General features: G+C 37.8%; 1 protein-coding gene and 2 pseudogenes across 1 annotated transcript; all 3 read left to right on the forward strand.

Annotated features, from left to right (window-relative positions):
* Positions 1 to 541: 541 nt before the first annotated feature.
* On the forward strand, positions 542 to 1,616 carry LOC120586529 (olfactory receptor 7D2-like; annotated as a pseudogene).
* Positions 1,617 to 8,491: 6,875 nt separating this feature from the next.
* Positions 8,492 to 9,638, forward strand: LOC120586541 (elongation factor 1-alpha 1-like; annotated as a pseudogene).
* A 4,337-nt stretch (positions 9,639 to 13,975) lies between these two features.
* LOC120586530 (olfactory receptor 7D4) lies at positions 13,976 to 14,930 on the forward strand. The gene has a single exon (XM_039842908.1). It carries the CDS (start codon positions 13,976 to 13,978, stop codon positions 14,912 to 14,914), a length of 939 nt encoding a protein of 312 aa, XP_039698842.1. The 3' UTR covers positions 14,915 to 14,930.
* The last annotated feature ends 5,225 nt before the right edge of the window (positions 14,931 to 20,155 follow it).

Raw genomic sequence — 20,155 nt, forward strand, 5'->3', positions numbered from 1 at the left:
AGGAGGCGTGTACAGCCTTTATCTTTTACACCATCTTAAATCAAGTTACCTCATTCCTATTTTGACAATCATCATCATAATATTATCTATATGCGTAGCAAAAGAAAATTTAAGGTCATGCATTATGTTTAGTTAACATATCTCTTCAGGCTCCTTTAATCCAGAACAGTTCTTAGACTTTCTTTGAATTTGATAATATTGACATTTTTGAAGGGCGCATGTCAAATATTGTGTAGAATGTTCCTTGGTTTGGGTTTGTCTGATGCTCAACAGTCTTCAGACTGCAGTCCTGTATTTTTGGCAGGAATTCCATGGAAGTGACATTGTACCAGTAAGTATATGATATTATTAGTCCCATATTGAAGCACCACGACCATCCAAATGGTTGTTATTAAATGGATGCTTAAGATATGTGGTCAGGAATTCTAGGCTCCATTCTGTGGGGTTCCTTTTTGGTTTATCATCATAAAATGGATACTTAAGATAGGCATTTGGGATAAGAGACTCCATTTTGTAGGATTCTATTTATGAGTGAATGGAGACCCAACTCAGACAAAATGGCTAACTTTATAAATAGCTTGCATGAATGACATGGATGACATTTATAATATGTGGAGGGTGCTACTTTGTGCTAATTTATGTTTTTCTTATCTCTTCCTTCATAGATATATCAACTACATGGAAGCAGGAAACAAAACAGGAATTTTAGAGTTTCTCCTCCTTGGGTTCTCTGAGGATCCAGAACTACAGCCCTTCATATTTGGGCTGTTCCTGTCCATGTACCTGATCACTGTGCTTGGAAACCTGCTCATCATGCTGGTCATCAGCTCTGACTCCCACCTCCACATACCCATGTACTTCTTCCTCTCCAACCTGTCCTTTGTTGACATGTGTTTCAGCACTACTATAGTGCCTAAGATGCTTGTGCATATCCATACAGAGAACAAAGCCATCTCCTACATGAACTGCCTCATCAGGTATAGTTTTCCATGTTTTTTCCTATCCTGGGCACTCTACTTCTGACTGCTATGGCCTATGACCGGTTTGTGGCCATCTGTCACCCCCTACACTACAAGGTCATCATGAACCCATGCCTCTGTGGCTCACTAGTGTTTATTACTTGATTCATTGGTATTATGACATCCCTCCTCCATGTCTCTCTGATGATGCACCTGAGCTTCTGTAAAGATCTTGAAATTCTACATTTCTTTTGTGAACTGACGCAGATTCTCAAGTTGGCCTGCTCTGATACCTTTCTAAACAGCACATTGATATATTTTATGACTGGTGTGCTGGGTGTTTTCCCCCTCTGGAGGATCCTTTTCTCCTATTCAAGAATTGTGTCATCCATAAAGAAGATGTCCTCATCAGGGGGGAAGCAAAAAGCTTTTTCTACCTGTGGGTCTCAGCTCTCAGTTATTTCTTTATTTCATGGGACAGGTGTTGGTGTCTACTTCACTTGTGCAGTGACTCACTCTTCTGAGAAGGTCTCAGTGGCCTCAGGGATGTTCACTGTGGTTACCCCTATGCTGAACCCTTTCATCTACAGTCTGAGGAACAATGATGTAAAGGGGGCCCTGGGAAGGCTTTTCAGCAGAGCAGCGTCTTGTCTGTGATGGATCTATTGGCTCTGGGACAGAGAAATTTTGTGGGTGCCAGTGGTAAACCCTTTTGTTCTGAAGTTTTTACTCTTGAACCTCTCAAACTATCTTGTTCTTTCAGCCAGTCCTAAAGGATCTATCACTTTGCTCTCTCCTGTTTCATAACACACATTTAAACAACTAATGTCCCAGTAATTTCTTTGATGATCTTTCTACCCTATCTGCTGTCCAAAAATTTTGTCATTGGTCTTCTTTCTTACCTCTACACTAATGAGTTCTAAATTTAGATTTGAAGTATTTACTATATCTTTGTTATCATGAGTGCTGGCCTAGAATGTGTAAATTATTGATTGTTCACCTTAATTTAATTCTATATGTTTGATTGTGGATTCGTATTGTTTGTGTGTGTGTGTGTGTGTGTGTGACCAACAGTGTTTTTTTTTTACTGTATAAAGTATGATTTAAATATATCAAAACATAATTGATGTTTTAGTGCACATTATATGGTAAGCATATGCTAACTGTTCTCTATTATCTTATGTAATCTTCCCAATAGGAAAGATTCCTGTCCCCATTTTAGAGGTGAGGAAATTGAGACTCCAGGAGAGCTAAAACAAAACAAAGCAAAACAAAACAAAAGCCTTCCTCAATGTTACAGAAAGAAGCAGAACCAAGTGGTAAAAGCAGGATTCAAACTCAGAACTCTGACACTGAGTTTATATTTTTATCTAACAGTCTGCACAGTTTTTCCCATGGATTCCGATATTGTTTACATTTCTATGGTAGATTTTCCTGCTGACTGACAATATTTCTGGTTATCCTTTCCTATTGCATACCCCAGAGAATTCCATTTCCTTTCTCTCTTGAAGGTAAATGTGGTAATACATTCTTATCTGTCCAATAAAATATAAGTGGCTCTGAAGTTTCCCTTCTAAGCTAAAACAACTTAAGAGCTGGTATATTATTCTTTATACTCGCTCTTCCCTTAATATGACCATTGTCGAATAAAGCTATTAGAAGATCAAAATAGTGTAGAAAGCTGACCAGTACATGGAAGACCCCACTGGATAGTTGCCCAAGTCTGTATGTAAATGATTTTTCAAATATACAATCCCATAAATTCTGTTAGGGCCATAATTCATAATCTCCTTCTAGTGTGACATGTGATATCTCTGATATAACGTGATAATCATGATCAGGATGAGATGAGAGAAGTATTTTCAGCACAAACAATTGTTACTTTATTTACCCAGAACGTTAGGTTTTTCTTGGAAGGTCTTCTCCTATCTTTTTTTCGTAGTCCTCAGCATCTCTACATCTTTGTCCCTCTTCCATATTCAACTTTAAGAGTTCAAATAGCCAAGTCTTAAGGTTTTACATATCGGCCAGCAATCGTGATATATTCAGTGTTAGAGATCAGATGATCCCATGTCACATTTTTAAAGAAAAAATTAATATTCAAGAAAGAATTTTCAAATGGCTTAGTGCTAGTACATCTAGCAAATCTATATATTTCTGTCTGCATATCTATCTATCTATCTATCTATCTATCTATCTATCTATCTATCTATATCTATCTATCATCTATCTACATGTTTCATAAAATTTCCCACGGCCAAGAGACCAGAGAAAGAGGCCGACAACTCTATCATTGCATTAAGAGTTTATTAAGAGAACTTGCATGTGAAGCTCATCTTGGGCAACAGCTATATGACCTGGATATCCTCCATGCTTCGTGACAGGTGCTGAGGCGTTATATAGGGTAGGTCGAGATGGATGGACATCCTGGGGTGTGACCTGCCCCAGATAAGGGGGGAAAAATTTACATCCTTGCCTTGGGATGGGCAATGGCCTATTCCGGAGCCAACACTTCCGAGTCTGAGGGGATTTATGGGGAGCAATCTCTGTTCTGGCCTGAATCTCACTGGATGTAGATTGAGGGTCTGGCTGTAGTCATGTTATTGAATAGTTTTCTACCCTCTATAAGTCATCTATCTATCCATTCATCCATCCGTACTAAATTTTAGCCTAAGGCACCAATGTGTCTCTGAGCTCTTTTCTCTCAGTGTCTTAGTGAATGAGGAGATTTCAGTGGAGTTTTGTGGAGAAGATGGAGATGAAGACAGGTATTTCTGAATATGGGCAAGCCAGTGGACACAATGGAACTTTTTCAGGGACTAAAGATGACTCAATGATAAGAGAAGAATTACATGGACATATATGGGTGAGAGAAGTGGAAATGTTAGAAGAGTAGAAAGTCTTCTGTTGGCACGTGTATTTAATATCATTTAATATAATAACAACTACCATAACTATATTGACTTTGTAACTACCTATAGTTAATAATATGATCTATATGAATATTTTTTATTTTTAAAATTTCCTTGATATTTTTTCATTTTTAATATTTACTGGCTGAATTTTTCATTAGATTAATTTTCTTAATATTTTGCAGTATTTTTAAGCATTTGATGATAAAAAAGTAATATATAGTGATGTTAGAACAATTGGAAAATGCAAATAAGGGATATGGTAGGAAAGTGTAAGGATAACCACAACTTAAATTTCAGCGCATTTACTTGTGGCCACCTATCCATCCATGTGCACTTATATGTTTACGTACATAACGTTATTTCCTGATTTGACTCTTCCAGGCTATAACCGGTTTAACAAGTGTTCTCCTATCAAAAATGAGTTCTTACCGAAATCAGTTTCAGCTGCTTGCTGCTTGGGAGCCAATAATTGAGAGAAAAGGGTTGGTGTCTGGAAAGTAGGTTTATTCAAAAGCCAGAATCCTGAGAAGATTGTAGACGGCTGGCATAAAGACCATCTTCCTTTTTCAGTGCCCACAGGGGTTATTATAGGAAGGGGGCTGAGTAAAGGACAAGGGAGAAATTCTAAGCCTCATCCTGGAGGGGAGTGAGAAGGTCTCTGGGCCAGCTCTCTTGTCTTCTTAGCCTTGGCTTGTTTCTCAAGCCGCCTGGCAAGGAGGTAAATGGAACAAAGGAATTAGCAAGGAGTGGGTGAGGAGTTCCTCTTTCAGGTGTGAGCCTGTTAAACTATCCTTCACTGCCTGCTCCGATAAGCAATGTGGAGCTGGTCCAGCAGAGGTCTGGTTTGTCTTATTTATTAGTAGGGCCTTTTGCAGTCCGTCTTCTGGCCCAGAAATGTCTGGGAATCGTCAGCTTCCTTTGAAGTCTGTTCCTGGGGTTCTCAAGCAAGCAAGCTCTTTACCTACAAGTTACACATTAGTTAAAAGGCATTTTTATGTACATTGAAATGAGAATAAAATTGTATGGACAAAAAGGGGGGAAATCGTTACAATCATAAAACTACAATAAAACTATGACAATCATAGATACAATTTAAAGGACAAAAATGGTTACAATGTTACATTATGAGATTATAATCATAAAGCTACAATAATCACAGTTACAGTTTGACAAATTTGATTATTGTTATATGTTAAAATACTTGTACTTTCAGAGATGACAAAGGGAATTTTGATTTTGTTTCCATTCACCGTTATTTTTAATGAAATTGCACAATGTTTATTACTAGTCGAAGTATGGAAAGTCTACTTAAAGTAGGCACAAGCCACAATGCTGGGGATTAAATCTCCACTTTGCATCTTACTGGTTATGTGACTTTAGGGAAGGCATCTCACCTCCCTGGACCTCAAAACCCTCAGAGATGAAGGTCAGGACCACCCCAACAGTTAATCCATCTAGACTAGCTGATATATTATTCAAAGTTGAGGAGAATTGAGAGTGCATATTAGAGGAAAAGGACACTGAAGGTCAGTTCTGACCGCGAGACCACCTACAGCGGCAGAAGCTCTAGTTCTTCCCACAGACCCTCCTCTTTTTAGTGCCTCTCACTCACCCTCTCCTCTGAAAAAGACCCATTGAAACCACAGAAAAGTTTTGCCCCAAAATTAGGCAAAATAGTTGATCCAAGTAAAGGCAAAACATGTAAGATAAAATAAACAAGCGAGATCATATTCTACTAAGAAGCTTCTGCACAGCAAAGGAAACTATCAAGAAAATAAAAAGACAATCTACCGAATGGGAGAAAATATTTGTAAATCATATATCTGCCAAGGGGTTAATATCTAAAATATATAAACAATTTATATATTTCAATAGCAAAAAGATAAACAATCCGATTACAAAATAGGCAGAGAATCTGAATAGACATTTTTGCAAACAAGACATACAAATGGCCGACAGGCACATGAATAGGTGTCAGCACCACTAATCTTCAAAGAAATGGAAATCAAAAGCACAGTGAGATATCAACTCACACCTGTTAGAATAGCTACCATCAAAAGACAAGAAATAACAAATGTTGGCTAGGATGTGGATATCAGGGAACCCTAATGCATCGTTAATGGGAATGTAAATTGGTACAGCCACTATGGAAAACAATGCGGATGTTCCTCAAAAACTTGCATAAAGAACTACCATATGATCTAGTAATTTCAGTTCTGGGTATTTATCCAGAGGAAATGGAATCATTAACTTGAGAATATATCTGCAGTCCCTTGTTCATTGCCGCATTATTTACAATAGCGAAGCATATACGGAATGGGAAGAACCTAAGTGTTACCTATGAATGAATGGATAAAGAATATGTGATAGATAGAGGATAGATAGATAGATAGATAGAAAGATAGATAGATAATAGATAGAGATACAAATAATGGAATATTATTCATCCATAAGAAATTCTGTCATTCATCACAACGTAGATAAAACTTGAACATTCTACTAATTCGTAGTAAGTCTGAAAGAAAAACAAATACCATATAATCTCACTTATATGGGAATTCTCATAAACAACAACAACAACAACAACAACAACTGAACTCATAGATATAGACAACCGAATGAGAGTTTCCAGAAGTGAGAGGGTAGATGTAATGGCTGATGGTGGTCAAAAGGCACAAGCTTTTAATTACAATATGCTCAAGTCCTGGGTATTTAATGTACAGCATGGTGACTATAGTTTTAAGACTGTATTGTATATTTGAAAGTTGCTAACAGAGTAAATCTTTTTTTCCGCATTTTAAATTGTGACATTGGTTAACAAAATCTAATAAGTTTCAGCTGTACACTTTAACAGTAAGATATATATATATATATATACACACATATATATATATGTATGTATGTATGTATGTGTATATATATATTTTATTTTAAAGTGTATGTTCACCTCCCATAGTTAGATTTCTTTCTGTCACCACATAGTTGACCCCCTTTACCCTGTCAACTTTCCCCCTTTCCCCTCCCCTCTGGTAACCACTAGTCTATTGTCCATGTCCATGAGTCTCTGTTTGTTTGTCCTGTTCATTTGTTGCCTTTAGGTTGATATCCCACATATAAGTGGCATTATGTGATTTTCAACTTTTTCTGTCTGACTTATTTCGCTTAGCATGATTATCTCTAGGTCCATCCAAGTTGTTGCAAATGGCAGTAATTCATTTCTTCTTATGGATAGGTAATATTCTATTGTATATATGTACCACAGCTTATTTAGCCCATCATCTATGGTAGGACACTTCGGTTGCCTCCACGTCCTGTACACTGTGAATAATGCTGCTACGAACATCGATGTGCAAATATCTTTTTGGATATGAGTTTTCAAGTCTTTGGGGGTAAATATCTTGTAGAAGAATTGCTGGATCATAGGCTAGATCAATTCTTAGTCTTTTGAGGAAAGTCCATATAAGAGAGTAAATCTCAAAAGTTCTCATCACAAGAGAAAACAAGTTGTAACTATAGGTGATGATGGATGTTAACTTATTGAGGTGATCACTTCACACAATTATACAAATATCAAACCATTATGCTGTGTAGCTGAAACTATGTAAGGTTATATGTCAATTATATCTCCAATTTTAAAAGTTCATCCAAATGTCCCTAAGGATGGACTACAGTGAATGCTGTGCTGGACTGCAGGATTAGGGGCCTATTTTTCCAGATGCGGAGAGTGCTTTTGACAGCCCTCAGCCTTCTTTGAGAATAACCCTCAGTTAAAGGAAGTTGGCTCCCCCAGGGTCCCAATACTTAGTTCTTTTGCATTGGGGAGCATAACTAGCCAAAATCCATCTGCATCTACCACTGTGTTTGTATTAAGCTGCTCCCAGCGAGTTACTGAAAATAGTGATGTGCCAGTCCATGCCCATTGCCATAGTCACACAATGACACTGATGACCAGGATCAGTTACTCCTGCTGGGATGGTGACTTCTCTACCGAGCACGAGGGACCTGAAGTATCAGGCAGCAGCACAGCAGGAAGTTTAATATGGCCTTGCCATGTCTCTGGAAGTGTATCCTGCAAAGGCCTGTGGAGACATGAAGCATAAACTTACCAAGTGACCACTTCTGCTTCCAACCCTTGATTTATGGACCCATGTATTCTATTAAAGATACAGTATACTATGATTGTTATTGATTTAGAATATATATTGCATCCTGTCGATTATGTAGTCAACACTTCCTGTGTGTCAAATTCCTTGGTAAACATGATCATTCTTTTTTAATCTAATTTTTTCCTCTATTTTCTCATAAATTTTTAAAATTTCTCCCATGTTTCATACTCCCTTTACACCATGCTTTACTCTCTCCTCCCCTTCCCTGACAAACATTATAAGTGGTTTATATTTGTCACCTATATTTCCCCAATACTCACTCTTCAGCTACTCTACATGGATTATTTATTCCCTATACTTAGATGTAATAATAAATAGAGCCCTCACTAAAGTCAATAAAGTGTCCATGTCAACAGCAAATGTCAAGAATATTTTTCTCTTTTTTTATTTCACATTGGGTTTGTCTCCAGAACACGGGGGTTGTGAAAACTACCACTAAATCTAAGCCAAAATGCAAGAGGAGAAGACACATATCAACATCGCTGTCATTGGACATGTAGATTCCGGCAAGTCTCCCACAACTTGTCATCTGACCTACAAGTGCATTGAGATTGACAAAAAAATAAATAAATAAAATAAAAATAAAAAAAATGGGAGAAGAAGGCTGCTGAGATGGGGAAGGCTCCTTCAAGTATTCCTGGATCTTGGATAAACTTAAAGCTGAACATGAAAATGGCATCACCTTTGATATCAAGGCCAGCATGTATCATGTAACCATCATTGATGCCCCAGGACACACTTTACCAAAAGCATGATTACAGGCACATCTCGGGCTAACCGATTATTGTTGCTGGTGTTGGTGAATTTGAAGCAGGTATCTCCAAGGGTTGGCAGGCCGATGAGCATGCCCTTCTGGCTTACACACTGATATCAAACAATTAATTATGGGTGTTATCAAGATGGATTCCACTGAACCACACTACCACCAGAAGACATATGAGGAAATCAATAAGGACGTCAGCACCTACACTGAGAAAACTGGCGACAACCCTGACAGGGTAGCATTTGTGCCAATTTCTGGTTGGAAAGGTGACAACATACTGAAGTCAAGTGCTAACATCCCTCGGTTCAGGGGATGGAATGTCACCCACAAAGATGGTAATGCTACTGGCACCACACTTCTTGAAGCTCTGGATTACATCCTGCCACCGACTCGTCCAACTGACAAGTCTTTGCATCTGCTCCTCCAGGTCATCTACAAAATTGGTGGTATTTGTACTGTCCCTATGGGCCAAATAGAGACTGGTGCTCTCAAACCTGGCATGGTGGTCAGCTTTGCTTCAGTCACCATAACAACTCAAGTAAAGTCTGTTGAAATGCACCATGAAGCTTTGAGTGAAGCTCTTCCTGGGAATAATGTGGGCTTCAATGTCAAGAAGGTGTCTGTCAAAGATATTCTATGTGGCAATGTGTCTGGTGATGGCAAAAATGACCCGTCAATAATAGCAGTTGTCCTTATGACTCAGGTGATTATCCAGAACCATCCAAGCCAAATCAGTGCCAGATACACACCTGTGATGGATTGTCACAGAGTTCATATTGCTTGCAAATTTGCTGAGCTGAAGAACATTAATCATTGTTCTGGGAAAAAACTATAAGATGGCCTGAAGGTTTGAATCCTGGTGATGCCTCCATCATTGATATGGTACCTGGCAAGCCCACATGTGTTGAGAGCTTCTCCCATGAGTCATTTTGCTGTTCGTGACATGAGACACTTGCTGTGGGTGTCATCGAAGCAGTGGAGAAGAAGGGAGCTGGAGCTGGCAAAGTAACCACGTCTGTTCAGAAAACTCAGAAGCTAAATATATAGTATCCCCAATAACTATCATGCAGTCTTAATCAGTGGTGGAAGGATGGTCACAGAACTGTTTGTCTTGGTCATTTAACTGTGAAAGACTTGTTAATGATTATAATGCATCGTAAAAGTTTCAGAAGGCAAGGAGAATGTTTGTGAACCATTTCGTTTTTTGTATGTGTAGCAGTTTTTAAGTTATTAGTTTTAAAATCAGTAATTTTTAATGGAAACTACTTGACCAAAATCGTCACAGAATTTCAGACCCACTAAAAGAATTTAATGAGAAACTTTGTTCTTTTGGTAAACACTGCAACTTCCTCCAGTACTACTTTGGTAAAAGACTGCTGAAACTTTAGAATTTTCTAATTCTGGGTTAACATTTATTTTCTGGATGGGAACTTAGGATTTTTTCACCTTGTCTTAAAGGGAGGAATCATGTTTACATAGTGAAAAGCTATGGGAGGAATCTGTTGGTACAACACTTCATAGGTCAGGACAGATAAGCAAAGAGTAACTTTGTTTATGTATATGCTAGTTTACATATGCCAAATTTTGTAATAGTAAAGTCCATGTGTTGCATATAAAAGTTTGCATAGTCACATCAATTTTAAGTAAATTTGCTGGTATGTCGAATTTTAGTTTTCCAGTTACTGAAATGTGAATTCTCAAATTTACAAATTGTGAGATACTTTATAAAGAACCTAAAATGAGGTTTAAATAGTATTGAGAACAGTTAAATGTATTCAGATTTTCAGAAAAAAATGATCCTGAAAGTTGAAAAACATTTTTTCAGTCTTCATTTTGTCAGTCTTTTCATCAGAACCCAAACTCTTAATTGAGGTGCTTGATTTAGAAAAAACATCTTTGCCTCCGTGACACTGTGGACATGAAGAGATGCATAAAATCTCCAAAGATTATTCAAGGGAAGAACATCACAGAAAGATGGTTCTTGGGTTTGATTCCTGTAGCAATTAAACTTACCTTAGGGACAATTTGTAATTATAAGTTAAACCAAAGAAAAAAGAGTTTCTCCTTGGAGGAAACTACTATATCTCCCTCACTTCACTTCTTGCACAGACACAACATCAATGAAAACTTTTCATTTTTAATTTTTTACTCTAAGGGAGCTGAATTGTTTGGACAGTGGAAAGATAATAAAACAATTTACTTAATGAGGAGCTCTGAGAATTCAACTCTTGAGATGCTGGAAACTTTAAGCATGTTCTTGTTGCCCTTTGCCAATATTCATCTGCTTCCAGTCAAATAAAAATGCAATTGGGCTTTCCAGGGTCAGACCTTGGAGAACAGAAAGCTTCAGTGATAACCTTCAGAGAGGGTCACGGTGTCCCAGTGAGGGCTGGTGGAATAAAAAGGAAGAGAGAGAAAGCAGGTACTGGGCTTTATCTCTACAATAGTGAGATTAAGACAATCTCATGCTTGTTTAGTCAAACGATGAAGTCTCCCTGTTTTCAATGTCGATTAGTGTACCCTGAATGTGTCTTTTCTGTCCTTTGATCTGTTTCCTTTTCTCTAGGAATCTAGAGCCTCTCTCCAATAAGAGTTATTTTCTGGAGAGTCTCCATCTCTTATCTACTCTTTTCCATAATTGTAGGGTCCTCTCAATTTCCTGTGTTCAGTTATTTATTCATTAACTACTAACTGGAGATCCACTATGCATGAGGAATTATGTATTTTGTTTCTCGTGTGATTGGGTTTTTCTATTACATTTCCTAACTCTTTTTGAAGTAGATTTGACTCGCCGATAGCACTTAATAGTTCCATATTGTTATCGTTGTTTCACCTTACTGTCCACAAAGTTATCTACAAATAATATAATTATTTTAGACATTTGGTACTCAGGCTAATTTTCTTTCATCATCTTAGTAATCTCTTTAAGTGTTCAGGAGAATATCAAATGACTAATTTGAGTAGTCTGTCTTGGTCTGTTTGTGAATTTAATACAAACATTTTAGTGTTTTAATGTCAATATTATGTTGTCTGCAGCTTTAAGTAATGATTCTTTATTGAGTTAAGAAATTGACATTGGTTTCCTTATTTAGTAAAAAAAAAACAATTGTATGGTGAGCTTGAAGATTTCTTTTTTGTGTTATACTTGATGCTTTCAGTCTGAATCTTTAATATGCATCTAAGATTTGTGTATGTTGAGCGCCTACTCTGTGCCAGGCACCACATAGGTTTCTCAAATGACAATGGTGAGCCCAAACACTCATGACCACTAGCCCACAAATATACATAAAATTATCAGTATGAGAGGCACATCAAGAAATAGTACAGGAAACTCATATTGCATGTTTCATACACTCTGTCTCCTCCTGACCTTAATGATAAGTTATCTATGTCACTGACCTCTCCAGTTTGTTCTATTACCAATCTCAGCAACCAACAGGACAACTGGCAACTCTGTTCCCTGAGCCCTGATTCTTACCTTTTTTAACTCTCTCTTGAATAACCTTTAGCCATCCTTCTCACAACTTAAATATTCATATTCTGGAAAAGCCATTTTTACCCACTTCCCCAGACTAAACTGATCCTCAGTGATTTTTTTCTCTTCTCAACTAATTAGCATTCTATAAACATTTAAACTTTATCATGGGGAATGTAAAAATTTATTTTTACAGCTTAAATTTGACACTCATTTATTAAGTGAGATGGTTTATCGAAGCTTTGAATGTTGTTTATCAAATTTATCAATCTATTTTTGCAATTAACTCCATCAATTTTAATACAACACATCCCCACTTGAGAGCATGTACGCGTGAGCACATGCTTTCTTACATGCTTTGTATTTTACCTTAATGGTTCTGTGCTTTTGTTCCCCCTCTTAGCTATGTTGCCCACATGCTTTTCCTTCTCCTTGGAAGAATTCACTTGGCAGGCTGTCTCTGAAAGAGGAGCCACAGGGATCTTCATTAATTACAAGTGCTTCATGGTAGTCAAAGAGGTAACAGACATATTGTGTTTATAATGACCAGAAGTGCTTCATAATTCATTGCTTCCCCAGTTAAAGGGGAGTATTGATCAATGATGGCCATGCAAGACTGATTCGTTTTCACATTAAGAACAGAAGCTCACTTTTATCAAGTGTCCCTGCATTTCGCAGCAACCACACCAGAATAATTATATGCATCATTTCATTTAATTCACTCATCAGTCTTAAAATGTAAAAAATATTTACTACTTCCATTGCAGAAGGGAGGTAGCTGCAGCTGAGATAGATTAAAGAACTTTGTCAAGGTTACACAGGTAGGAAGTTGGTGGACCAAAATTCTATTCCAGGAGGTCTAACTCAGGATCTGATTTTCTAAATCACATCTATATACTACACTTTAGAAGTGTTATACCAAAAAAAAGTCATTTAAAAATATTAATAATAATAGCTATCATTTGTTGAAGTCCTACTGTGCATAGACATTTTTAAATCTCACAAAGAAGATAATAACACTAACCACGATCTTCGACAGAAAAAAATAAGACACACTAGAGTTAACTGTCACATCAGTAGGAAGCATGGAGTCACAAATTAATGTGGTTTGAGTTAAAAACCCATGTCTTTATTAGTATTATGGAGCTAGTAGAAGAAAGAAGTATAGAGATTATCAGAAAATAGACCTTAAATATCTTTAATTATTTTTGAAGTGTCATATCAAAAAAAATTGGCTTATGTCCATAGATTTGAATAGAGAATTAGAACCAGTGGGAGATAGAAAGAGAGGCAGGTTTCTTTTAAATTAAAGAAAATCTGAATAATTATGCACATTTAAAATAAAAATGGGCTACCACCCAAATGATAATCCCTACACTTCTTTCATTCCAATAGCTCCATAATAGTAATAAAGACATGGGTTTTTAACTCAAACCACCTTAATTTGTAATTCCATGCTTCCTAATGAATCTAAATCTAACGTGTCTAAATCTAATGTGTCTAATTATTTTTCTTTCTAAGAATGTGGTTACTGCTATTATTTTCTTTGTGAGGTTTAAAAATCACTGGCATCAGAATGATGGCTAGAGCATAAAAGATGTAAAGGTAGAATCAAAAGGTGATGATTAGCTGAGGTGCCATTTAGTTGTTCATTAAACGTTGCTTTTGACTCCTTCTTCAGCAGAAACACCAGCTACATGGAAGCTGGAAACCACACAAAAGTATCAGAATGCTTCCTCCTGGGGCTCTCAGATGATCCAGGACTGCAGCCCGTGCTCTGTGGAGTGTTTCTATCCATATACCTGGTCACCATGCTTGGAAACCTGCTCATCATCCTGGTAATTAGCTCTGATTCCCACCTCCACACCCCCATGTACTTCTTCCTCTCCAACTTGTCTTTCGTTGACATCTGTTTCATCTCCACCACTATCCCAAAGATGCTGGTGAACATCCTGGCAGAGAGCAAAAACATCTCCTACATCGGATGCCTCGTTCAGACATGTTTTTTTACAATTTTTGTTGGGATGGATGATTTCCTTCTGACCGTGATGGCCTATGACCGGTATGTGGCCATCTGCCAGCCCCTACACTATGCGGTCATCATGAACCCTCGCTTCTGTGGTTTTCTGGTTCTGATGTCTTGGTTCATCATTTTCTGGGTCGCCCTGCTTCATATTCTACTGATAATGCGGCTGACCTTCTGTATGGGCACTGAAATTCCACACTTCTTCTGTGGACTGGCTCAGATTCTCGAGGTAGCCTCCTCTGACACCCTCGCTAATAAAATCTTCTTGTATGTAGCCACTGTGCTCCTTGGTGTGTTTCCTCTCACTGGAATTCTGTTTTCTTACTATCAAATTATCTCCTCACTAGGGAGGATGGCCTCCACTATGGGCAGGTATAAAGCATTTTCCACCTGTGGGTCTCACCTCTCTGTGGTCTCCTTGTTCTATGGGACAGGAGTGGGGGTCTATCTCAGTTCTGCTCTAACCCATTCTTCTCAGAGAAGTTCGATTGCCTCAGTAATGTTCACCGTGGTCACTCCCATGCTGAACCCCTTCATCTACAGCCTGAGGAACAAGGATGTAAAAGGGGCTCTGAGAAATCTCTTTGGCCGAGCAGCCTCTTGTCCATGATGGGTCATTGGCCTGAGAGCTAAGTGGACATTGTGGTCCCCAAAGGCAATAGCTGCCCATTGAAATATCCTGGTTTTGTTTTTCTCCTAAAAGACATGCTTGATTTCTTCTATTCCCAAAGCACCTGTGACCTTATTTTTATTTTTTTGTGTTAGTTTCTTCTCAACAATTCTCTCCAAATTTTCAAAAGAAATTCTTCCCTATATGCTGTCTATAGCTCTGCATATTTCGTCAGCTTTCTTAAAGACATTCTTAAGATTTCTAGCTTTAGGTTTAAAATACTTTTTACATCAAGCTCTTCCTTGGTTTCTACAAAATGCACACTCTCTAATATTGTTGTTCTTCACCTTAGTTTGACTGTGCTTGTCCTTTGAAAATCATACAGTAGTCATAACAAAGTGCTTAAAGCCATATCAGAATGGTGTTATTTCTTCACATGTATGACTTTTGATCATTTTGAAAATATTTCTTTGAGATTTTTTTCTCTAATTCACTCCATTTTTCAAAAGAAGAGACTGAGATTGAGTTGGATTATAAGCTGACAAGCTAACACTTATTTTCCTATCTTACTTTTGATAGGAGCTGTGATGAGATTTTCAGCTTCAAAGTAAAAATCTAGACTTGAAAGTTGGTTTGTTCCGATGATTCATAGTAATATGCTGTCTAGAATAATTCTGAAATATGAATTGTTGTTTATGATCTTTCCTTTCTTTCATCTTTCTTCACTTCCTTTGTTTCCTCCTTTTATTTGACTTTTATTTCCCATTATTGCAGCTTTAAAATACACCCTCTAAAATTCTAAAATGAATAATAATTAATACAATAGAAGAAGAGTTGTTTTCATACAGGGTTTACGTTTTTTCTGAGATTCTCTCATGGTGCCATTAAGAATGAGTTACACCCTTGTGCAAATTTTCAGAATATTGTTCACTTTTGAGAAGAGTGTGAGAGAATTGAGTCAAGGAGGGATGAGGTAGTACATGCCCTCAACACTTCTGCCACGTTCCCAGGGATCCTCTCACCATCTCCATTGCACGACTGTCAACATCCAGCACCAGCTGAAACCTATTTTGCTGCATATGTGGTGGCGGAAGTGACAGGAAATTATGCTTCATCAGAGACAGCTCTTGATGGAGAGATGTGAGGCCTATCATGTCTCTCACCTGGTAGCTGGGATAATGCTGAAGTTTGGATTTTGTAGCAGTTACCAGAATTTCCCCACAGAATAAAACTGCTTCTTCCCTGTTGTAGCTGACTTAGTGCAAGCTTTATTGGATGTGTATTCTTCCCTTATTCACTCTCCTCTCTCCAACCCGTGTTCCTTGCTCCTTTCAATAAAGTGTTTGCACATGAATACTGGCTGAACAACTTCTGCAGGAACCAAAATAACACAGGCGATAAAGATTGAAGAGATATTAAGACAATACCTAAAAAGAAGTGGGAACTTTTGAGAAGAAAAGGAATCAGTTGCTGAGGACATAGTAAAAACTGCAAAATTACTCAAAAAATTGTTAGAAGAAAGTCTTACTTCATGTCACTTTAATTCACTTTGATTTTATTAAGTTGAATCCAATGGGCATTTCTTGTCTACTGTATACATTGGGGAGGGTATCTTGGAGACAAAATTATTGCATTGTAGAGTGATAAGCATAACAATATTTGTGTGTAGTAAATCCTGTTGAAAACTAAAGTAAAAGTCTTCAACTTATCTCAAATAATTCGAGAAAAATCTTCAAATTTTTATTTTTTAAACATTTTTATTGGGGTATGACTTACATACATTGATTAATTCATGCACTGATAATGAAAAATTCTCTGATTTTAGTAAATTTATAGTATTGGAATTATTACCAACATCAAGTTATAGCATATTTCGGTCACCTCAAATAGTACTCTTGTGCACATTTGCAGTTAATTCCCATTCTTACCTCAGTCTTAGAAAACCGCTTACCATTTTCTGTCTTTAGAAATTTGCCTTTTCTAGATTATTTTTATAAATGGAATCTTACAATATGTGTTTTTTTGTGTCTAGATTTTCTCTTAACATGTTTTGAGCCTCATCCATGCTGAAGTATGTATCAACATTTTGTTCTTTTTAATTGCAGAAAAGTGTTATGTTGTCTTTATATACCACAACTTGCCTACTCATTTACCATTTAATGGGTACTTGGATATTTCTAGTTTGGGGTTATTATAAATAATGCTGCAATGAACATGTGTGTATTTTCATTTGTATTGACGTGTTTTCATTTCTCTTTAGTGCCTTCGAGTACTATTACGGAGCTGTATAATACATTTATCTTTAACTCTTTGAAAAACTGCCAAACTTCCATCACCATGTATTTGACTTTGGTTGGTGAACATACAATACAATATAGAGATAATGTATTATTGAATTGTACGCTAGAAACATATATAATTTTATTAACCAATATCACACCCAATAAATATAATAATAAATAAAAATTAAAAAACTGCTGAATTATTTTTTCAAAGTGGCTGCACCACTTTATATTTCCACAAGAAAAGCATGAAGTTTCCAGTTTTTTTCACATCTCTACCAACACTTGGTATCAAGGAAAACCTTTGAATAGGAGAATATGTCTGAGTGTTGAATAACAGATAATGACTAGAAATTCAATGGAGAATGTGTTTGGGTGATATTCAAGAGACATTAAAGAGTGAGGTATATCAGAAAAATATATAGAACATATGACTGAGTCATTAAAAATGAGGTTGGATACCTAGGTGGGAACTGACCATTGAGAATCGAATTTGACCTATTAAGGATTTTATAAGCAAACGAGCACTGGGGACCTGCATTCATCATAGGGATAATGTGAGGACTTTAGCATTCCCCTGAGTGAGAGAAATTTGAGGTACAGGGAACAGTTAGGAAGCTGTCAGAGTGCTCCTGGAGATATCTGATGGAGACCCGATATAAGTCCATGGCAATGAGATGAATATATTTTGAAAGAGAGATGTAGTAGCTTCCTATTGCTGCTGTGACAAATTACTATAAGTCTAGTGGCTTTAAATGACACACATTTATTATCTTACAGCTCTGGAGGTCAGAAGTCTATCATGTGTCAGCAGGGCTGCTTTCCTTCTCAAAGATCTAGAGGAGAATCTGTGTCTTTGCCTTTTCCAAATTCTAGGTGTCTCCTGCATTCCTTAGATTTTGTGGTGCCTTCCTCCATCATCAGAGACAACAGTATAACATCTTCAAATTTCTCTCTAGCTCTCCTGACTTTCTGTTATAAGAAAACTTGTAATTACATTGAGCCCACCCAGATAAGTCAGGATAATGACTTATCTGGGTGGGCTCAATGTAATTACACTTAGGTGTACCTTCAAAATGCCTTTTACCATCTAAAGTACACATCCCGAGATTCTGGAAAACTTTGCAGAGATGTCTTTGGGCGGCTATTATTCATCTCACCATGGGAGATGTGTGTGAGTTAGAATTTGCCAACGATCAATTAATAAGGCCTTGAGCTGAGCAGGTAGTGGATCTCTCATGGCACTCCTTGCTGATTTTCATTGATCATGATCACCTCATGATACTGATTTACATAAAGGTGAGGCTGCACTAGACAGTTGTGCTTTGGTGGCAAGTGGCATAAAAGAGAATGTCCTTATCCATCTAAATGTAGCTGAGCAGAGACTCAGCTCTACATGAATACATCTCAACATAGGGGCTCAAACAGTGTGAGGATTTCCTTTCAGATAATTGGCTTTACATTCTCATACCCTTTATCTACCTAAGGAGGCATGGGAGACAGTAGCTGTCACTACACACGCCTGGTAGGTTTACTACTTAATAGGGACTAGATAATTTAAGCTCCTGTATGGAAAATAAAATCTCAGAAAGTATTCTGGTCGGCATAACCATGTCCTCTTTCCACATTGGCCAATCAACTATTATCACCAGACAATGATCCTGGCAGCCTATTCAGAGCCACATTTGTTTATTCTATTTATTTAATCCACTTTACTGATTATTTGCTATGTGTCAGTCATTATTTGAGGCTCAGCTCCCACAGGACTTAGAGGACCAGGGGCATGAGAAGAAGCAGGTTGTCATATTACAAATGATAGTCTTAATAAAACTCTGAGAAAGTTATACTTTTGAAGATGGCAATTGACTTAGGCGAGTGCATCTGGGGAAAGAGTGCCCAGAGGCAGAGGCTAAGGTTAATACAAAGACCCTGAGGTGGGAGGTTGCCTAGGGGCAAGGTGGCTGGACCAGAGTGAGTGACGGGGAGCAGGGAGTGTCAGGTATCAGGGGCTGATCATGTGAGGCTTTCTCTGCCTCTGAAGGACTTTTGCTTTCATTTAGTCTGAGTGACTGGGGAGTCACTGCAGGGTTTTGAGCAGACACATGAGATAATCTGACCTAAGAGTTCAAAACATCATTCTGGCTGCTGGGTTGAATATGGATTGTAATGTGTAAGGCAGCCTGCTTGGAGCTCACTTATGCAAGCCAAGTGTGAGCTAGGTGTTAGGACCAGGGCGGGGATAGTAGTGAAGGGTTGACAAGTGGTCAGATGGGCTATATTTTGAAGGTAGAGCCACCAGAAGTTGTTGCCAGGCAGGATATGGGTGAGAGATAAAGAGAGGAGTCAGAAATGACTCTAGGGTTTGGGGCCTGAACAACTGGAAAAATGGAATCGCCTCCACTGAGACAGGTAGAATTCTGAGTGGAGCCCAATTGTGGGGGGTGAGGAGGTGGGGGAGGAATATCAGAAGTTTACTTTTTTAAATGTCCAAATTTAAGATTCTAAATAGAGAAATATTATGTCATTCTACTTATATATTGACAGCCTGCTGAAATGTGAAAGAGTTAAAGGATAATTAAAACCTGAAACTGGACAAAGGAGGTCTATACCTTGGGCCTAGTTTCTGGAACCCCTACTCGCATTCTGTCAATCTTCAAACTTTTAACAATGAGTTCATACGCTAACTGCCAATTTTAGCCCGTGTAACCCTGCTTGCTTGCGTGGCATGAAAAATAATCAATTGTATATAAGCTGAGAATTACTGTTTGGCCATCGCCCATGAGAATACTGGCTATTGCCCATGGGAACATAGGCACCCATAGGAACATAACATTCTTACAACAAGCTTTCTTCTTCTCTACTCCCCGCTTGCACACCTGACCAGTGGGTTGACAGGTAGTGAATAAGAGAAAAATAGACCTTTGTGTTTAATATAGAAGGAAGAATGGGATTTAGGGTT

The sequence above is a fragment of the Pteropus medius genome, unplaced genomic scaffold (assembly GCF_902729225.1).
Source record: "Pteropus medius unplaced genomic scaffold, Ma_sr-lr_union100, whole genome shotgun sequence".
NCBI classification, from domain to species: domain Eukaryota; kingdom Metazoa; phylum Chordata; class Mammalia; order Chiroptera; family Pteropodidae; genus Pteropus; species Pteropus medius.